General features: G+C 39.8%; 1 protein-coding gene and 1 long non-coding RNA gene across 4 annotated transcripts in view; one reads left to right on the top strand and one right to left on the bottom strand.

Moving 5' to 3' along the window:
* The window catches only part of AOAH (acyloxyacyl hydrolase), a 173168-nt gene that overhangs the window by 6756 nt on the left and 144579 nt on the right, over positions 1 to 21833 (top strand). Inside the window, exons 1-3 of one of the 2 annotated variants that reach the window (XM_060156023.1) lie at positions 3169 to 3230; positions 7433 to 7528; positions 17235 to 17301. In XM_060156023.1, coding sequence (XP_060012006.1) covers positions 7501 to 7528; positions 17235 to 17301 — 95 coding nt within the window. In that variant the 5' untranslated portion in view covers positions 3169 to 3230; positions 7433 to 7500. Of the gene's footprint in view, positions 1 to 3168; positions 3231 to 7432; positions 7529 to 17234; positions 17302 to 21833 lie in introns of those variants that run through there. The other variant, XM_060156020.1, reaches the window with a different exon arrangement.
* Positions 934 to 21522, bottom strand: LOC132524185 (uncharacterized). 2 transcript variants are annotated; one of them, XR_009541811.1, is made up of 4 exons: positions 21421 to 21522; positions 4892 to 5103; positions 4590 to 4802; positions 934 to 2585 (listed from the first exon to the last, which is right to left on the bottom strand). It is a non-coding gene; the product is annotated as an uncharacterized LOC132524185 (long non-coding RNA). The 2 variants fall into 2 exon arrangements; XR_009541812.1 differs by lacking the exon at positions 21421 to 21522 and adding an exon at positions 6981 to 7109.

The following is a 21833-nucleotide window of genomic DNA, read 5'->3' on the forward strand; positions in this document are numbered from 1 at the left end:
GAGAGGTCCACAACTCTGTGAAAGGTCCCAAAGTGAGCAAAACCAGAAGAATCCAAGTGGGCAGTATGCTTTTCCTTAAGGAGAAAGTGAAAATTTTCTTTTTTGGAGGGAAGGGGTGGGCAGTAAACTAGATCATAGTTTAAATGTACTATGAGAAAGAGGGGAAAAAAAGAATGTTACAAAGCATTAAGCAGAGTAAAATCCCCATAAAATTATATATAATGTGCCTATCTCTCTACTTATATAGCTGTCTTCCCAGATAGGATGAACAGCAAAATGCCAATAGTTGGTGTATGGTTATCTATGAGTGACGAGGTTACAAATGATTTGTAATCTCTTTTCAGTGCATTTCTGAATTTTCCACATTTTCTAGATGAGCTTGCAAAAACAATAGTAAGACATGGTGGTTAAGAGCAAAAGAGCTTAAGCTCTGGGGTCAGACTGCCTGGATTGGAATCCTGGCTCTGCCACTCTGTACATATGTGACATTAAGGGCACAGTTTCACCCTCTGTACCTTGTGTCCCCTATCTGTGAGATGAGATTACATGGGGCCTGCATCCTTGGGTGGTGTGGAGGGCTAATGAGTAAACACACATGAAGGACTTAGAACTGTGCTTGGGACATACTAAGTACCCAAAGGGGTTCTGATAATGTATTCTTTTGGAAATCAGGAAAAAAATATTGAAAATGAGCTATGGAAGTCCTGCATTTAAACCTATCATAAGGCAAAGAGGCCTGAGTAAACTGAATAATTACATGGGAATCTACATCTTATGCAAATACAAATTCTCAAATCTTGGATGTCTTAAGGGAAGATTCACTTATGAAAAAAGGTTTCATAGTGTATTAGCTTTCTATTGCTGTGTAATAACTTGCCACACATTCATCAGTTTAAAACAACATAAATTTATCATCTCACGGTTTCTGCACATGAGAAGTCTGGACATAATATAACCCGGTTCTCTGCTCAGAGTTTTACAAGGCTGTAATCGAGATGTCACATGGGGCTGCATGTGATGTGAGACTCAGGTTCTCTCGCAAGTTCAGTAGTGGTTGGCAGAATTCAGGTTCTTGGATTGCAGGGCTGAGGTCCCATGTGCTTGCGAGCTGTCAGCCAGGATCACTCTCAGCTCTGAGAGGCTGCCCCTTTGCAAAGGAAGTTAATAACGTAGCTATTTCTTTCCTGTTTAAGAACTGCTGGAGCAAGCTCTCTACATTTAAAGCGCTCACCTGATTATGTTGGGTCCACCCAGGATAACCTTGAGTAACTCAAAGTAAACTAACTAGGGTCCTTAATTACATACGCAAAATCTCTCTTATCGTAGAACATAACACAATCACAGAAGTGATATCCAATCACATTCACAGGTTCTGCCCTCACTCAGGGGAGGGGATTAAGTAAGGCCTCTACAGCAGGAGACAGTAATCTTATCATTCTGCCTACCACTCATAGAAATGCTTCAAAAAGAAAAAGTCTTCAAACTAAACACCAGATAGTATTGCAAAAGAGAATTGATGTGACGTGGTCCCAAAGTGATTCACCAAATAGGCACGACTATATAGTAGAAGTTCATAGATGAAGAGTAAGCTGTGGGTTGAAGCGTTTTTTGTTTTGTTTTGTTTTTGAGGGAAAGGGGCTTGATATTCAAGATTTTTCTCCTGGCCTTCACACTCAGAATTTGGAAAGGAAAACAGATTACTCCACTACCATACCCTTTCTCTCATATAGTAGTCGTTTTTCAATGTTAGTGTAGAGGACAGAGTCCCCACCTGAATCTTTCCCTGGACAAAGTCCATCTAAGACCAAGCATAAAACTGGAAAGACCATCACAAGCAACCATTGCAGGACACTAAAAATCAACCAATGGCACACAATAAATTGAGGAATGTTTATTCTTGAAAAACAGCTTGAACTTCAGGAAGAACAGTCAGACTCTGACCTTTTTGCCTGAGGCTGCTCCGTCTCCACTTGCCCTCAGCTTAGTGAGGAGGTCTAAAAGGGCAAAAGGGAAGATGCAAGGCCTCTTGAGGTCTAGGTTTGGACCTGACATGCTCTCACTTCTATATTCTACTGATCAAAGCGAGGTCACAAGGCCAGATTCAAAGCCTGGAAAATAGATATCACCTCTTCCTGGGAGGAAGTATAAAAAGTCTGTGGCCATTTTTAATGTACCACAGAAGAGGGCTTTATTTTTCTATTCTGTGGGTGCCAAAATCTGGGTTCAGAGAGTTTAACCATCCTGCCAAATACAACAGCTCATAAGTAATAGAAGCAAGATTTGAATCCAGGTCTGTCTGAACCACAAATTCTTCAGTCTCTGCTGTACCATAACTTCTCCCTTCTCTTTCCTCCCTTCCACTCTCTTTTTTTCTCCTACCCACTCTCCCTATCCATGTCCAGACTGAGAGTAGGATGCAGAAGAAAAAGTGAAGTTTCAGTGTTCATACCTGGGCTGTGTGCTGCCATCTCTGGCTTGATAACTAATATCTTAGGGAAACAAAGCTGGCTGTAGGATCATTTTGGGTGATTGTTTTCCTACCTTTCTTTCTTATTTCCTTTTCTCTTCACCAACATGAGAAAGATCTGGGATAAAAGTTGTTGATTAGAATTACAACATATAAAACTATATCCTCTGCTCCCACCCGATTAGCGAAATCTGAGAACAGAATTTAGGTGTTTGTGGAGGGGCATTGGGTGGGGAGAGAGGGATCAGGTGAGGAATGCACTTGATAATGTCATGCTGGTCCAACAGGGGTGCAGGGGCCCAAATCCAGGTGTGGTGTGACTCTAAAACCTGTGCTCTACGCTTCTCTAGGGCCCAAACCAGAAACAAGAGTCATCCTTGATTCTCACATTTCTCCTCAATTTATTAATAAATCCAATCGGGTCAGCCTCCATAACAGATTCCAGATTTGCCCATTTTCCTCCATCCCCACTGCCACTCATTACTCTATCCAATCAGCGATCACCTCTCTCCAGGACGAAAATAGCCTCCTTCTTCATCTCTCTGCCCCCAAGATCCTTCCTCCTCATGACAGCCAGCATGATATTCTAAAGACACAGATCACATAGTAGCAGCCCTCTCCACAAAGCCCATTCATCGTTTCCCATTCCTCTCAGGTTGAATCCCTACCTCTTTTGCCATCTACAAAACCCACAGACTTGACCTCCACCTGTGCCTGCATCGCATCTCCTAATGTCAGGTTTTCCCAGTCTCATTGCCGTAAGGTAGGCACCAGTTCCTCCTACCTACAAAGCCTGCCTGGCTGCTCACCCTGCTTGCTCCTTTCCATTATATGAGCCATTTTCTTGTGTGTTCTTCAGAGAAGCCTTCTCTCTCTATCAGCTCTAGTTAATGTTCATACCACCTCGTCCTTGTTGCCCTCTGTTACTTCACCTTGTTCCTTTTCTTCATAGTACCTAAAATTATTTATAATTGCATGCGTGCTTACGTGTTTACAATCACTTTTCCCTAATAGAGTATGATCTCTGAGAGGGCAGGAATCATATCTGTTTGTTCTCTGCGTGTACTCATAGCTCAGCATGGTGCCTGGACTCAACACACACTGTGTTCCAGTCCCAGCTCCCCTGCTCACTAGCTACATAATTGGCAAGGCATCTAAGCTCTCTGAGCCTCCGATTGCTGGTCTATACGATAATAAGAACAGTAATTCCTGCATCTGTGAGTTGTTCAGAAGTTTGAATGAGATGATAATGTATGCAAAACCCTTTGAAATCTGCAGAGAACATTCTAGCCATGTGATGAATTATTTATGCCCTGACTCAGGGTCAAAAATGGAGTGTAGTCACGCCGACCCTGGTTCTGACAACTGCCAGGTGCTTTCAAGGCTTCTCAATGAAGTGTAGGCTTCAGACAAATGAGAAATCTACTAGACTGCTCTCTGCAGTTGGCTGAATTTCCAGCCAGCACAGATATGATTATAATTAGAGTTTCAAGAGTTCTGTTTCATTTCAAAAGGATTCCGTGGTACAGTGTGCAGTCTACCTGAGATGTGTGTCTAGAAGCTGATTGCGGTGGCAGGTGTTTTTATTCTGGCCTATTTGCTTCTTTTCCTACAATATCAGAGGTGTCTGTTTCTATTATACTCATTATTTTCAGTTGCCAGGTGAGAAGAGATTTTCCATATCTCCATATTTCCATTTCCATAATTTCACTATCTGAAATTTCAGATAGTGACCACTGAGCAAAATACACAGTTCTCACCCACTCTCATCACTTCCTAAATGAACAGTTGCTTGGACAAACTTGCTTTAGCAGACCCAGGCCTTTTATTAGCAGCCAGAGAATAGTCTATAAGGGGTGGAATTACTCTGCACATGCATTTCTCCAAGGAAAAACAGTTTTTTAGCCTGTGAAGACAGTAAAAGCTCTTATTAGAAACTATAGCAAAGTCAATTTCTCCATTCTTGCTGCTAAAGGATTCAGGACGCACCTCACTGCAGACCCTAAATTCACAATCCAATGGGAGTTGAGCTCGCTGGAAATGGGCAGGGATGTCCAGGTGAGCAGGACTCAAATCAAAGCTGAGCCCAACATGGGCGTTTACATATTTCAAGCCCCATTACCTGCTTTTCTGCAGGGTCCTTTTGATCATAATAACTCTTCACTAGGCAGAGTGGCGACGGTGGCAAGATCCACCCAATCTTCAGAGACAGCTGACTTTTTCTTGGTTGCTTTTTATTTATCTAATGATTTCCAATTTTAGCCAGCAGTGCTAAGGAGTCACAAAAGTCATGAGTCCTTGTTGGCATTGCTCTGAGTGAAAGAAAAGCCCACATCTGTAAGTACAAAGGAGCAGGTTGGTCTCAAGCAGCACAATTCTCTTTGCATTCATCCTTCCACTCCAAGGATGAAGATGAATACATACCTGTGTTTCAAGTCCATTCTGGGCGCCAGATGCTGCAGCTCATTGATGAGACTCCGTATGAAGTGATTGCTATTCAAGGTCTCAACCCAATCTCCACCGCGTTCTTCTTTGATCCTGAGCTACACACCATGACCATTTGCTGTAGAATCTGCTGGTTGACTTAAGAGAGGGCGCTGGTTTTTTCACAGCAGGATGAAAAGTGGAGCCTTTTCCTGTAATGAGATGGAACAAACAGTAAGCAATGTCGTCAGTGGGATGACCGAGCCAGAACACAAGTTCAGTTGCATCCATTAACCGTTTCCTATGGAGGTCCCCAGCAAGTGACAACTGAAGTGTCCCTCGGTTGGTTCTCCAGTCAGTTGGCTTCAAGTCAGCAACATCTCTTATATCCTTCCTCCAAACCAGGCTCTTATGTCAGGCACTCAAAGTTAGAGATACTAAGACCCCATTCCTGCCCTCAAGGAACTTATGCTCTAACTCTAAATTCTTAAAAAGAGGCTCCAGAAGGGTAGGTAACTTGTTCAGAGTTACACCATTTTAAGTGACTGATCCAGTATTTGAACCTTGTTTAAAAAAAAAAGTTTATTCTTTATTCCAAAGCTTCTCCCTTTTCAACTATAGCACATTGCATCCTCTTGTCACATTGCAGTATAATTACTTATAATTATTTTCAATTGCAGTTATTAAAATGTATTTCGCTCCACCTAACTTAGCAGGTGATTAGCAGGGACATAAATCAAGGTGTAATAGTGCATTATAAATGTTGAAAATATGCCCATATATTAAACATATTTTATATATTTAAAATAAAAGTGAAATTGGTTTATCTCTGGGTGATTTAAGTGATGTTTATCTTTTTTACATTGTTGTGTATCTTAAAATTTTTCTGCAGTGAGATGGCATTGCATCTATCTTTTTTGAAAAGTTATTTTTAAAATAAAACAAAATAGATATGAAAATGCTTTTTAGGCTGTAAAGTGCTAATAAGTATCAGCTACTGAATTCATTGCAATGTAATAAAACCCTCAATGCGTGGATTAGGCTAAAAGCGCATCCAATCAACCTTGGTAACTGACGTTGATAAATGTCCCAGAAGTAGGTGCTCCCAGAGCAGTAAGACTATGGTTATCACAGATTTGGTGAGCCCAGCTTTGCCCAGCTTTACCAGAGAGTACAGAACAAATGAGGCCAGAGCCTGCTCAGGTGTTGCAGTGTCTAGAAAGGTGGAAATCTCTCCCTTTTTGTTGCCAATCTCTCATTTTATGGGAGGTTTAAAGAAATGCCCAATTGTAATATTCACATCTGTTATCAGCCACTTTCCCTCAAGGATTCCTAGTGGGAATTTGGCTTTGATGACACTGCATGTGAACTTGGGTCCCCAGCTCCTTGAGCAGGTGGATAGCAGTGAGCTTACTTCTGGGCCAGGCACCCTGGAACTTCTTTACTTTGGATGTAATCCTTCTTTTGCCTCCTTGGAAACCAACCTCTGCCAATAAGTGCTACTCCTCCTATCCAAATGAAGCCTAACAATTTCTTCTCAGGCTTACTTATCTTTGACCAGCCAACCTCTTGCGTATAGAAGAGTCCCCTCCCTTTGGACAAAGGAGGTTTGGGCTTCCCTAGCAGTTTAGGAGATCAAGGTTGGTGATAGAAACTTCTAGGGGTATTAGCCTAGCAGTTCTGAGCCTTCACACTTATCATACATCAAGGTAGCTTAAGGAATATATTCCTAATTTAATCCAAGGTTCCTTCTAGACACTTATCATATTGGTACATGCTTTCAAGCAGAGTGCTTTATAGCTGGGAGGTAAAATAATATTTTACAATAGTGTATGATTTCAAAGCCACCTTCACTTGCACTTTTATTTCATTTAATCATCACAGCAGCCCTTTGGGAAACTTATTTACTTTGCAGGGAGGAAAACAAGGCTTAGAAAGGATGGGTGGTAAATCCAGGATTCAAGGGCAAGACTCAATCCCAGGTCTTCTGACTCCAAGGGTTGGGCAATTTCCGCTGCTTTTCTACAATTAAAAATCTGACCCTAGGTCACGGGCTGAGAATGTGTAGGGTGAGAATGATCTTACTCACAGTGAAGCTGTCCTGCAGAAGGGAAGGAGAGGGGACAGGAAAGGAGCCACTGTCCACTGAGCTTCTCCTCAGTGGTGGCTGTCCTCCATGCACCATCTCCTGTAAATGTCTTCCGTGCACTACCTCCCCATTACAGGAGATAGTGATCAAAAAGGAATGGAAATAAAGCAAGATTCAATTACTTCCCCGAAGTCACATAGCTTACAAGTGACAAAGATAAGCTGGTAACCAGTCTTTCTGACCCCCAAATACACAATCTTCTTACCACACTTCATATTTCACTACAACTCAGTGCATTCACATACATGGTTGATTATAAAAAGCATGGCAAAGAAAAGTTCTCTGTTTTAGAAAGGTTTGTGTTTTTAAGGACACACGTATATCCCCTTTCTTTCCCCCAGCCCTCCAGCACAGCTTTCCATGTGACGTAGCTGATTTCTGCTCCCTTGCAGGGTGTGTGCTGGTGGTGTCTGTGATTGAACAGCTTGCTCAAGTTCACAACTCAACGGTCCAGACCTCAATGGAGAGACTGTGCAGCTACTTGCCTGGTAAATACAGAAAGGCTCACTTGGCTCTGGGTCTGCGTTTCTTTTTCATTCATGAGCCATCACGAGTGAGTTGATACCCTACATGTGCTCACAGAGGAGAATCTGATTGTGTTATTTCTGTGAGTTGATATTCTTATGGAACTCATAGAAATTAAAAGGAAGACACAAAAAAATACTTGAGGCAATTTTTTTCCCCTGACATTCATTTTCTCTCATGGCAGAATGAGATTGTTGTGGACATTTAGGGAGTAAAATGTAGAATGGTCGATTGTTGTTTTATGTGTCACATTTATAATGGTTTGCCCACCTGGTGATCATGGCCTTAAGTACCGAGAAGGTCAAAATTATGAATAATGAATAATTTTCAATGATTTATGTTAATTTAACCACACACACATTCTCAGATGCAAGCACCTCCTTTCTAACACAGAGCTTTATTTAGGCTTGAGGAGACAATGGATCTTAAAACTCCAAATGGGAAAATAATCTGGGGACATTCCATTGATCTGAACTGGATTTCTATAAAATCCTTCACACATCCTGCAAAAGAAGGAAATGATTGGTGGTTTAAACAAATTGTATAGTTTTTTACACTCTCAGCAGAAAGAAAATATTGACGCTATTTCTCTTATAGAATACTGTTAGGTGTACAATCACAATGAATAAACTTCTTTGAGAGTCAAATTTTCATTCACTTAATGTTAAGGAACTAATTCTTCAAAGATGCCTACATTATTATTTTTAAGTAAGGTAGTTGGACTCATGACGATTTTATATTTGATTTAACAGACGTTGTGTCAATGGCATCAAAACATTTTCAGAAAATTTATTGCATGCAGTCTCAATGTATACTCATAAGCTCATTTTTTTAGAATTCAAAAATAAAGACTGGGAGAGGATAATACACAAATACATGTGTTTGCAATGTCCCAGTTTGACCATTGCTAAGATTTTGACATATTTCCACAGAATTAGAAGGTAACGAATACACTTGAAATGCCCTTTGGCCTCCCCCACTCCCAGTTACATTTTCCTACCACCTCCCTAGATGGAACCACTCATAGGAACTTGATGGGCATTGGGTTTGGCAAATTTTATACTTTTACATTCACTTGTATGAATCCATAGACTATGTGTAGTATTGTTTGTGGATAATTTTTTAACCTTTTCTTGATAAAAGGAAACAAATTTAAAAAACACAAAATAAATGTAGAGCTTTATCAGTTATTGAAAGGTGAACACCCTTGTAAACATAGCACAGGTCAGGAAAGAACAGATAGGTAGCTGCTCCAAAAGTCCCATCCACATGCCCCAACCCATCATAAATTCCTCCTCCCCCCTAAAAAGACAACATCCTGAAGATTACTATAATCATTTCCTCGTATTGCTTTATAGCTTTATCACCCAACTGCGTATCTCCAGACACCATAGTCTTGCCCAGTTTTTAAATTTTTGATGTGTCTTTTAAGTCGATTTTAATCTACCAGTTTCCTTTCCATCCCTTCCTTTTCCTTGTAATTTAGCTGTGGAATCTGTCGTGTAGAGTTTCTGCATTTTGCTGATGGCGTCCCTGTGGTATGATTGAATGTGTTTCTCTGTGCTCTGTATTTCCTGAAAATTGGCAGCTAGATCCAGAGGCTTGATGAGACTCCAGTTTGATTTCTTTGGCAAGGCTATAAGTGATGGTGTTTTCTTTCAACAGGAGGCCATCATAAGTGGTTTTCTCTTTTCTATTTTTGTGATATTAGCAGCTGTTGATGCTCTATGACTAGGTCTATCAGTTCATTGGAGGTTGCAAAATGGTGCTATTCTAATCTATCAATTATATTTCCTTTAGTAGTTGAAATATATTAGAGACAGTTTCTCTCATCATCATCATAGCTTAGGGATGTTTTTCCCCACAGTTCCTAATGGTACTATTATTCATTCTAAGAAAGGCAGGATAAATGCTTGATTCTTTTGTTTTACTTGCCAGTTTTCAAATAACTCATTGCCTTTATAGTATCATCCCAAAGTAGTCACTTGGTTTTCTTTAAAGTATCATTATGAACTCATGAATTTATACACATTTGATGAGTTTCAGACTACTTCAACTATTATCCCTTTAAAGCTCAAATTCTCTCATCTTTGACCAGTAGGAACTTCAAGTTGGCTCCTGGGTCCTTTCGACATAAGTCTAAGTAGTCTTCGTAGCTTCCTCACTAACTAGTGTGACAAGTTGTTCCAGCCTGTCTTGTACATTTCCAACCCCAGGCTTGAAATCAGTCATTTCTTAGAAGCTCTGGTTTCTTTTAGTGGGAAATAGTATTAAGACCATGATCTGGGTGCATAGGGATCTCATTGCTACTCAGTTGGTCATTCTTTCTAGACTTCTTCTGTTGACAATGATAGAAAATATACATACATACATTTACATATATTATTTTAATATAAAATGTATGAGTTCATTCTGACACTTCAAATTCAAATTCAGGACTGCAGGATTTTTTTTTCTTAGTTTCTTCTGTATCATATCTGTATCTTCTTTCCACACTCAAAGTCCTAACTCTCAAGGACCGGGGGATTGATAGAATTAAAATATCTCATAATTACTCATTTACCTATCCTTCTTTACACATATGATAGCCTCATTTCTCCATTATTTGAGTATATGGCCATTACGTACAATATATACATTCCTTTTTATCTTCATTTAGTTTTAGTTCCATCAGCAACTGTAAGATTGATGTTCACCACCAGCCCTTATGCAGATGTCTCTCTAGTCGAGGTGCTGTCTAAAGTTCATTCCTCAGGAAGGACTCATGAGAATAATATTCCCTGAATTCTTGCACGTTGATAACAAGCTGGCTTGTCCTTTACATTAGAAAGTCAGTGCTTTTCTGGATATAAAAATCCTTGGCAGGGACTTCCCTGGCAGTCCAGTCGTTAAGGCTCCACACTTCCATTGCAGGAGGTTTGGGTTCAATCCCTGGTCGGGGAACTAGGATCCCACATGCCACAGAGTGTGGCCAAAAAAAAAAACCCAAAAAAACCTTGGCACAGTTTCTTTCCCTAAGTGTCTTAAATATGTTATTCAAAAGCGTAATGATAATCTAATTTTCTTTTTCTTATAAGTCACTTTGCCTAGTTTAAAGGAATTTTTTTTTCTTCTATAAAATTTAGTCATCTAACTAAACTATGTCTTGGCGTCGGCTGTTGTATATTGACATTCTCAGGCATGCAGTGTGCTCTTATTCTCTCATTTTGAAACTAATATGTGGTTTCAAATACATTTTTTATAATTTCAGGAAAGTTTTTAGCATTTGGTCAGTTTCCTTGATTTGGTTTTCTTTGTCTGGGTTTCTAATAACCATATTTTAAATCTTCTTTGCCTCTATTCACGATTTTGCCTATCTCTTGAATGAATACTTTCTATCACTTCATTTATTTTTTATCTTGAAAGTTTTCCTCTTTTTCATATTCTATTTCTCTTAAAACGTCAGCTATTGTATTCCCTTCCTCTTGTGTTCATTCTAATTTAGATTTCATTACTTTTATAATCTTGTTTTCTTCCCTGAGTTCTTTTATTTCCATACCTGAGTTTTTCCAATTCTGATTTCTGTTGTTCTTTCATGTCTTATACCATTTTATTAATGCTTCTCACTCATTTTAAAATACTGTTATGTTTTAATCCTTTTTTTGGCATGATTTTCTGGCATGCTTTTGCTATCTGTAAGGATGTGATTCTGTTCCTTATTCTTTTTTTTTTTCTTATAATAACTTTGTATGGGAGTTGACCTAGATACATATCTGTTGCTCATTTTTATGTGAAATTAGTTTTCAAAAACTCTTAGAAAGAGAAGTGGCTCAGGGTAGCTTCTCCAAATGCACAGAACTCCTTCTTCCATTGTTTTTGTGTAGTATTAAAAAGTAAGTAAATAAACACATGGCTGCTTGCATTTTGAAATTTTCTGGTTCTGTCCCTCTGCACACTTTTACCTGGATTTTCTCTTTACTTTGCTTCTATCCAACTCACTTTTGATTCCAAACCCACTAGTTTCCCCTCAGTGTGGACCCTGTCCTGGAAGGGAGGTCTGGTAGATCGTTTTCTAGAATTTGTAAATGCCTGACCACTCAAACCCCTTAGTCTTTATAACCTTGAGTCCTTTGCACTCATCTGCTACTGCAGTGGGCAAACCCCCTCCCAGTTTCAGCTGATTTTAATATAAATCTGGGGATGTTCTTCATTGGCCCACCATACTTTGTCGTCAATACCTGTGGGCTGTTTTGGAGGTTCTGCTATTCATCCCTTTGCTTCCCTTTACTTTCTCCCACACTGATGTTGATAACCCTTAAGTCTCATGATTGTGAGTGTTTTATCGTTGCCTTAATTGTATTCTGGGGTTCGTGGAGATATCTAGTTTTGTTGTAAGTATCATCCATGGGGTTTTGGTTTTCCTATCTAGAAGCTCTATTTTTTTTTTTTTTTTTGTAGAGATTCAGTGAAATTCCCAAACTCTGCTGCCTCCACCATCATCTTTCCAGAATCCTCCCTTGTGGGGACTGTAGTTTTATATCAATGGTTACTGTATATACGACTCTGCAACTTCTGCTTTTCACTCACCATTATGTTTTTGAGATCTATATGTGTCAAGACCTATATAGACTTAGGTCAAGCCTCTTAATTACTCTATAGTCCTTCACCATATAAATGTCCCATATTTTATTTATCCATCCCCATTTTTATTGGACATTCAAAATCTATTATAAACCTTGCTTTATATTTTCACATCTCTGAATTAGAGAAAGAAGAATGGTATTACCATTTTACAAAAAGGAAGAAAAATTAAAAAGTCATAATCATCATTAAGACTTGTTTTGATTGTTGTCATTTCTGTGTAATAGACCACACTGACAGATATCACCATTTTTACCTGGAGCTTGATTTTCTCTTTTTAAGCAAAGTTGTGTTGTTCAAAGATGAAAGGCTGAGTAAAAATCTTATTTCTCAGATGATCCTCTCCCAAAGTACCAGCAAAATACAAAACAACATGAACCAAGATTGCTGGTGTTCAAGGTTCCACCTTGGCTCCTTTTGACTCATAACAGAAAATTTTAGTCTGCTGAGGTAAAGTGAGAGGTTGAAAAGTCAGATGCTGGCAAAATAGAGGCTAGCACTTTGCCAAGGGAAGGAAAGTTGGTATTTCAGTGGAGAGTTACCTTTTAATTGGAGGCATTTCAAAGGATTAATAAGGCTATTTGGAGTTATTTTCATTTTATTAATTAATATTCACCTCTAGATAGAAATAAAGTACTCAGTTCGGATTAAAGGCTCTTTCACCTGGCAGACATAGGGCAGGGTTGGCGTTACTGTTTCCATTTTGTGGATAGGAAAGAGTGCACAGAATGGTCACGTGAATTGTATAGGGTGACAAAGATAGTCTGACCCTTAGCTAAATATTTCTCCTTCTAGAAAACATAATAGGCCTGGTCCACAGTGGCTGCCTGCACCCAGTATTGCCTTCTCTCTGGTGAGAATGGGAGAGAGGGGAAGTCAAAATGTGCACAGCAACAAACAGTTATTATTTTAAAAATTATTTTTAGGTAGTACTGCTTTTATCTCCAAAGCTAAACAAGTATATAAAACGTAACCTTAGCAGAGAAACCATGCAAGCAACATTCTTGAGAATAATCACTCAGTAAATCATGCGGGCCTTTCTGATGCCTGGGAAGACAATTTTTTCGAATTGTGCAAAGTATTTCTGACCTTCAGTTTCACCCACTGCATTTGCCTCTGGCTCTCACTAGTAAACACCTTGGAAGAATCTCAGAATTGTTAATGGAAAAATGATTAATGGAATCATTCTCGCCAGGGGTCAGTAGACTCATATGCCCTCAGATTCTTGCTAGAATTTCAGTTTCCTGGGTCACCTGTGCAGAAATCTTATCTCCGTGGAGTATGATAGCTAAAAACTCATGTCGTCTTAAAATGAGGAAAGCAACTCTCCTCACATTCTGTAGGTTCTGAAAATCTACATGCAGCCCAGAACACATAGCTACAAAACTCTCTCAGTGGTCAGTTCACCTCACTGTGCTGCAAACTTCTAATGAGTAGTTAGTGTATACCTGCCATACCTGAGGTAGATGAGGCATCAAATAACATGTCCTAAGTACGTTGAAATGCATACTACAAATAGTTTGGGCTTTTGGGGTAGAAGACTTTAATCTCTTACTGAACCACAGTGCTCTTGGGCAGCCTTACCTCTCTAAACCTCAAAGTTCCTTCCCATAGAATGAGGGTAAAAATAACCACCCCCTCAAAAGTTTCTTATGAGAAACGAAGTGATGATAAACATAAAAGTGACTTACAGCTTGGGATGTTCTAGATTTTATTTACACCCACATATGTGGATACACCTATCGTTCCTTTTTTAACCTTCCTTTGCCCTTGGGAATGGCCATACTTTTTTTTTTCCCTATGCTGTTCCAAGTCCTTTTGATTCTGTAGAAATTAAATGCTCTTGTACCTTCCTGGTCACGGGCAAGGTTTAACTGTATACATTTTATATCAGATAGGTTACTAGCACTATGTTAGTGCCAGTCTTTTCTTCAGTTGTAGCAGTAACAGGTTACCATCTGATCATGGCTGACTGGGCCCTGTCTGGCTTTTTCTAGAGACTTTGCCTCTCTCTGCTCTGCACCCTTCTGTGTTGATCTAAAGTTTAGCTCTCAGAGGCCCATCTCTTGTCCCACATTAGCCATCTCTGCAGGAGCCTCTCATTCTTAACCATCACAGAATCTGTTTGAGAAAACTGGTTGTTCAGATGGCCCTGCACAGAGGGTGAGGAGAACATTGCTGCCACTCACTTCAACTTGAGCAAAATAATGTTCTATAAAAAATACACACACACATGCAAATACCTCTTATTTTACCAGAAAAAAGAAAAATGTTCTCTGCCTTTCAGGCAGCACTGCAAGTATATCAAAGAACACCCTGGTGTCGATTTTTAAATTGCTCTGCTCTCGGCTAAACTAGTTTTACATTAACGATACTGGAAACTCATTTCCAAAGTGCTTTGCAAGTTCATGTAATTTTGAATGTCAGTTACATAATCCTCCAAGCTTCCAAGACAGTGAAGGGAACTGAACTGAATCCTACTCCTACATTTTTCAGATGAGGAAACTGAAACCCAGAAGGGGAAGCAACCTGGCCAAGGTCAGAAGCCAGTTAGCTGGTGCTGAAATCCTGGTGTCTGAGACTTGGGACATCAGAGCTTTTTTGACACCCCTAAAGAGGAACACCCAAGGGGTGCTGTTTTTATTTTATAACAATTGCATTGATATTTAATTCACATGCCATACAATTCACTCATTTAAAGTGTATAATTCAGTAGTGTTTAGTATATTCACAGAGTTGTGCATCCATCGACACCAGTAATTTTAGAACATTTTCATTAAACCAAAAAGGACCTCCATGCCCCTTAGCCGTCACCTCCCAAATATCCGTTCTCCCCAGCGCTAAGCAACCACTAATCGACTTTATGCCTCTGTGAATTTGCCTATTCTAGGCATTTCATGTAAATGGAATCGTAGAAATACGTTTCTTTCACTTAGCATAATGTATTTAAGTTCATCCATGTTGTAGCATGTATCAGAAAGTCATTACTCTTTATAGTTGAATAATATTTTGTTGTGTGTAGATAGCCCATTCTGTTCATCCACTCAGTAGTTAATGGCCATTTGGGTTGAGGTATTTCCACTTCTTTGCTATTTTATATAATTCCTCTATGAACATTCATGTATAAGTTTTTGTGTGGGTATATAAATATTTGAATTCTTTTGGGCCTAGGAGTCGGCTTATTGGCTCACATAGCAACTCAATATTTAACCATGTGAGGAACTGTCAGACTGTTTACCAAAGTTGCTGTACCATTTTATACACCCACCAGCAGAATATGAGGATTCTGATTTCTCCACATCCTCAACAATACTTGTTATTATCCTTCATTTTGTAAAAATAAAAGTAACCACCTCTTTTTTTAATATAAATTTATTTATTTTATTTATTTATTTTTGGCTGCGTTGGGTCTTCATTGCTGCACACGAGTTTTCTCTAGTTGTGGTGAGCGGGGGCTACTCTTCGTTGTTGTGCGTGGGCTTCTCATTGCAGTGGCTTCTCTTGTTGCAGAGCACAGGCTCTAGGCACGCGGGCTTCAGTAGTTGTGGCACACGGGCTCAGTAGTTGTGGCTCACGGGCTTAGTTGCTCCACGGCATGTGGGATCTTCCCAGACCAGAGCTTGAACCCGTGTCCCCTGCATTGGCAGGTGGATTCTCAACAATTGCACCCCCAGGGAAACCCTTATCTGTCATTTGTATTCTCACATATCATCGTGGGTATCAAGTGGTATCTCACTGTGGTTTTTATTTACATTTCCTTTAACAGCTGATGTGTTTCATGTGCTTATTGGCTATTTGTATAACTTCTTTGGAGAATATCTATTCAGATGATTTTTGAAAATGTTTGGTACAATTCACCAGTGAAGCTATCTGGTCCTAGGCTTTTCTTTATGGGACATTTTTGATTACTAATTTAATCTCTTGTTGTATGTCTATTAAGATTGTATATTTATTCTTGAGTCAGTTTTGGTAGTTTGCCTTTCATTTGCTGCCATGCAGATGTCATAGTATTTCCTTATCGTTCTTTTTATTTCTGTAAGGTCAATAGTAATGTAAGATTAGTTTTAAGTTCCTACTTCAAAAACATAATGTGTTTGAAGTCTCATGCTTTATTGCAAAAAAAAGTCCCATGAAACTATCTATTTTAATATAAAAGTAATATTTACATTATTTACCATTGAGTAAAATTGAAGTACCAGAGAGTTTTCCCATATTTATCCTGAATAGTGCCTATTCTCCAAGCAACTGGTAGCCCAGTTTGAGGTAAATATGACAAGAAAAATTTTTCTCGAGGAGAGTTTCCCATCTGTCCCCAGGACAGTCCATCCGTCCTAACCATGCAAAAGCCCTCCATAGAATTACCAGGGTTCCATAGTCGGCTGACAAACTGGAGAAACAGGACCAGAGATTTAACAGGTTTCCTTGTCCAAACAGACCAATCCATAAAGCCTTCCTGTATTTTCATAACAGGGGAAGCAGGAGAAGGAGGTTGTCTAGGCCATGGGTTTGCGTGTGTGCGTGTGTGTGTGTGTGTGTGTGTTCTCTGGGGTAGATGGCAATGCAGACACCTGTGACAGTTAGTACCTTTTATGTCTGGAATACCAACAGCAACAATTAAATAGCCAAAGTAAAGTCTTTTTTCCCCAAATGAACATCAGAGAAGAATATTTTTAACAAAGCAATATTTCAGATTATTTACTTTAAAGCAAGTCCTGTTTCTGTCATCACCAACAAATGAGATCCTTTCCAACATTCAGACATTCCCTGCTGTACAAAAGAAAATGAGACTCCAGAATTTAACTCTTTTTATCAAAAATTAGTGGTCTCTAACATCTACAGTAAACAAAGTGCCGTTTACATAAACCTGAGAAGGAAATGATATTTTCATGGGTATATTAACTGTAACATTCCTCCCAAACCTTTACAATTAATCGCTTGAATTAATAATAAATTAAGCACTTAGCTTCAGTTCCTAGTAAAGATCATTATTAACTCGTGTGTTAAATTCATCATAATGAAAAGTAATTTATTTCCCCTGATTTTTCTTAGAAAAACTGTTCTTGAAGACCACCTGCTATTTAGTGGTAGGCATATTTGGACCAGACATCATAAAACTGTGAGTATGCCAGCACATTAATCTGATTTGGTTGCTGGGACATGATGGGGGGGAAGCAGGAAAACTGGGAGGTAGCTGGCTCCATTTCCAGTTGGATGTACTTTTTGTAAAAGGGCGTAATATCTCTCCAGTTCTTGTTAATAGTGGAAAATTCAAACCTGACTCAGATCCTTTGTGATCCTAGGCAAAGGCTCCCTTTGAATTACAGTGTGGCAACCTGGCTCAGTTTCTCTCCAAGAGGATTTCAGAAGGAATTTCACCAATAATGCCAACAAGTGACAAGATCCTAGTGGCGGGACATGGGAATTTGACTCTTTCTCCCGAGCTTGCCCTACACTCCCTCCTGGGTTCTCGGGCCACGTGCTTCTCAGATTCTTTCCTTCTCTCCTCCCACCTGCTGGTTTCCCGGCCTTCTCTCCAGCCCCACCCCTCAAGGTCCTGTATGTGCGCCCTTATCATTACCTGTCTGCTTCCTTTCTTTCTTTTCTCTTTTTTGAGCTCAGAGCACTGGATCAGATAAATCATATTCCTGTTCATGGCGCTTTCTCATCAAGGATTCATACATGGCTTTCTTGTATTTCTTATTTAGTTATTTACCTAGTTACTTTGAATACTGTAATTAGCTTCCAAATTACCACCCAAGGCAAATTCTAGGTCCTTCGGGTCTTACCGTGTGGTAAAGACCACACGGTCCTTCTCTTCATTCTCAAGCTTTTCTCCACCTGAGTAATAAATCCCATGTTTATCTTTCTCTTGTTTCCTTTTTCTATAGTCTTTATATATATGTATATTTTTATTAATATGATAAATTATAATCATAAAATAATATATGCTAATACAATAAATAATTATTAATATATTTATTTTATATATTCCTTTAAAGCATATTTTTAAATTCTGGTTATTTCTTTACTTTATGAAGAGGGTATCACATTGTTCATAATCTTTGGGGACTTACCACTTAAATTTGTATGTCTAAGATTCATCCATAGATTTGTGTCACTGCTGTAGTTCATGCACTCTGACTGCACACAATATTCCACTGTGTCTCTACAAGAGTCTATTTCTTCACTCTCCCATTGACGGGTGTTTGGGTTGTTTTCTGGTTTTGCACTGTCCACATGTGGCACTTGTGAACAGTGCTACTGTGAACATTCTTACATGGTTCCTATTTAATATGCCTCATATTAGCCTCAGAGCAGAGTGGCTCAGAGAAGCTAACCCCACAGAAGGGTAGCCTGCAGTTACAGAATTCTAAAGACAAAAGGAACTTAAAATGATACAGACCCGAGGGATGATCAGTGTTCCATCGTGCTGTGCACCTGCCTCTATTTATATTGCCCTCCCTTTACTGTGGTCAGTGATTTTTCCCGGGCCCTGGACTGGGAGTTTTTGGAAGGCAGGGACCCCTTCTTCTTAGCTCATATCTCTATTACTGCCACTGCCTCCTAATAGGACCCCAGCCCTGCAGGATTGCCCATTGCCTTGCAAGTCCATAAACCACATCCTAGCTGGCTAGATAGCTTTTTAATGCAAAACTAATTATGGCAATCTCCAACATAAAATTTTCATACCCTTTGCAGGATTCCTTAGCCCCCTACACAAAGCTCTTTATGACCTGACCCCTGAGGACATTTTCAGACTCATCCCTGGCTGCTCCACAGCACACCATGCTCCAAACCACTTGTAATTCTCCCCACACATCAGAAGGTTTTTGCCTCAGGACCTTTGCATGAGCTGTTCACTCAGCTTGGCACATCCAAAACCTGTACCCCAAAAATATCTTACTTCTTTGGACCTCAGCTCCAGGGTCATTTCCTCTGGAAGCTTTCCTGACCCTCCCTAGGCTAAGATAGATACCCCCAACACACATACACAGACACACACACTCTTCCTATCCTGTGCAAACCCCTAGCACTTGCAAACAGCACTTATCATGTCTTTGTACTTTAATTCTCCATTTACTTTTTTGAGTTGATAACTAGATTGAAAGACTTCTGAGAACTAAGACTACACTTATTCATCTTAAGCAAAATACTGAATATGTGGAAGGAAGGAAGGAAGGAAGGAAGGAAGGAAGGGAGGGAGGGAGGGAGGGAGGGAGGGAGGGGAAGCAGGGGGCTTTGTATCTCCAGGGCTTGGTGCAATACTTGAGCATAGAAAGCCTTTAGTAAACATTTGTTAAATTGATTAATTCTTTATAAAAATAAAATTATCACTACAGATGAACTAAAGAAAAGAAAACAATTTAGCCTATTCAATGAATCTGTTTACACAACTAGTCTGAGCCAGGTGTGCTCTGGGGGAAACATCAGCTTGGCCAGAGAGGTTTTCCTGGGCCTAGATCAGGGAACCAGAGAAGTAAGTGGAAAACAGTCACAGAAAAAATGGGTCTGGCAAGCCACTGAAAGAGGCTGAATAGGTGGTGGGGAGGGGAAGAAAGTTTTTCCTTTGAGACTCATAAGTGACTAATTCTCATTAGTATGGGGGAGGCCACTTTGAAGAAAGATTGATATAATAAATGATCCCCCTTTGTGGTTCCGTCCACTATTAGTTTTGTTTGTGTGTAATTTTCCAGGACCCATATTAGTTGTTTGCTGATAGCAATTTCTCTTCCTATGGTGGCCTCTTCTTACAGCTTATTTTAATCAATCACATGCAGTTCTGGGCTGATGTAGACCCTGAACATGACAACCTTATGATTTAGTTTTACCTGAATTTCAGGCTTCCAATACTAAATGTTTCCTAACCCAGAGGGCATCCCTCCTCATTATTTCATAGGTCAATTCTCAATGATTCATGGACTAATTATTCAGCAGTTACATTTCCTACCCACAGGCGAACCACAGGATGTTGTTAGGAAGTGGGACACCTGAGTACTCGGGCATTCATTAGCCCAAGAACCTGGGTCTGGCAGGGCGGGGCTACTTCCGGGAGCAACCAAGCCTAGCCAGTGACCACGTGCTCGGTCTTCCTTGTCTTGACTTCTGTTGTGCCAGAGGTTGCCATAGCAAAGCTGATGCTGGTCTTCTGTTCATCTCACCTTGCTTCATGGTATCTATTTATGCTCTCAATCATAAAATCTTATATTTCAAACTTAGGGAATATAAGATTTCAGAAATCAGGAGAGGCCTAAACTACTAACATGTTTAGAAGAAAAATGCAAAACAGGGTTTAAAACAATTTTGGTACAACTTAAAGGTAACTAACGTATATTTAAATAGCAAAAATATAAAGTACAATAATACAACTGAGCCATTGACAAGGTAATGACAAGATTTATAGAAATGATTAAATTCCTAGTACACTCCAAAGTGTGTGGTCCAGAAGTGAGATAAAAGTGTTAAGTCGTATGAGGAAGATCTTCTTTCAATGCTGTGAGTGTATCTCTGTGGTTATATATTAATGTGTAAATTCTCCTTTGAAAGTGATGTCAAAGGTCTAAATCTGAGAGCTTCCTTGTGTGAAAGGCTCTGTCCTTGCTCCCTGCCATAAGCTATCACTCTACCTGTCTGTTCAAACTTAACCCTGACCGTGCTCCCTTCTTTTGATTTATGATGATGACAGTCATCAGCATTGACTTCCTTCTACCATGATCCTAATTAAACTTGTTAGTTAGCTCTGCCGAATGTGTTGAAGCTTCCTCCCCACGTGACTCACTCCTGTACAACTCTGTTACCTGTAAAGGTAGTAAAGGATGTCAATTGAAATGTGACCATTTTGGTCTTATTTGCAGTTCCAGGAAAAGGAAGGCAATGTTGGATGGGAATAGTTATTAAGGGTTTGGAGATTTCCTAAGGATTTCACAAATTATGTATAGCCTAAGCCTTCTGTCCCAAGGTTGGTTAAGAGCGCACATGCTACTTTGCCACTTCTTTGCATCTTGCACATTTCATGGTCTTACACTTGTCTGGATGTCTGAGGCTCAGCACTTTCTATTCTTGTGCAAAGGGGTGCTTCTCAATTCCAGTCTTTTGATGATAAAGCTCTGATCTTAGAGGATTGGGGAGGGAAACCACATACCCACTTCCCCTCTTCTATTTTTCAGTTCAGAGAACACAAGTCTCACTCGCTGAATGAGGGGCCACCACCCCCACTCCCATTTTCAAGTTCACTTACTTGAAATTTTGCTCTGTTTGCAGGGGAAAGAGAATAGATCTTGGACACCATATGATGAGTTAGCTCTGGTGGTTCTGAATTGCCACAGATGGGATATTGGCCTTAGGTTGAAAAAAAAAAAGATTAAGCAGAGCCCTATTTATTACCCTCCTGAGTCCACAAAATACCAGATCTCCCCAAAGACAGCAGTCATCAATTAAATAAATGAACCATTAAGTTGAGAACAGATGTGTGAAACCAGCCACCCTCTCCTGATTTACTGACCCTTGGTAGGCATTACTTTGGTAATGGACCTTGTGTGTCACAAACTGCTTGTTCCACAGCTTAGTCACCTTTACGTTACCTTCCCCTCCACCTCGTATGAAGGAACCCTGGGGCCAAGCAGATGACCCTCATGATGAGCTCGTTTTCCT

This window comes from Lagenorhynchus albirostris, chromosome 8 (genome assembly GCF_949774975.1).
Source record: "Lagenorhynchus albirostris chromosome 8, mLagAlb1.1, whole genome shotgun sequence".
Taxonomy (NCBI): domain Eukaryota; kingdom Metazoa; phylum Chordata; class Mammalia; order Artiodactyla; family Delphinidae; genus Lagenorhynchus; species Lagenorhynchus albirostris.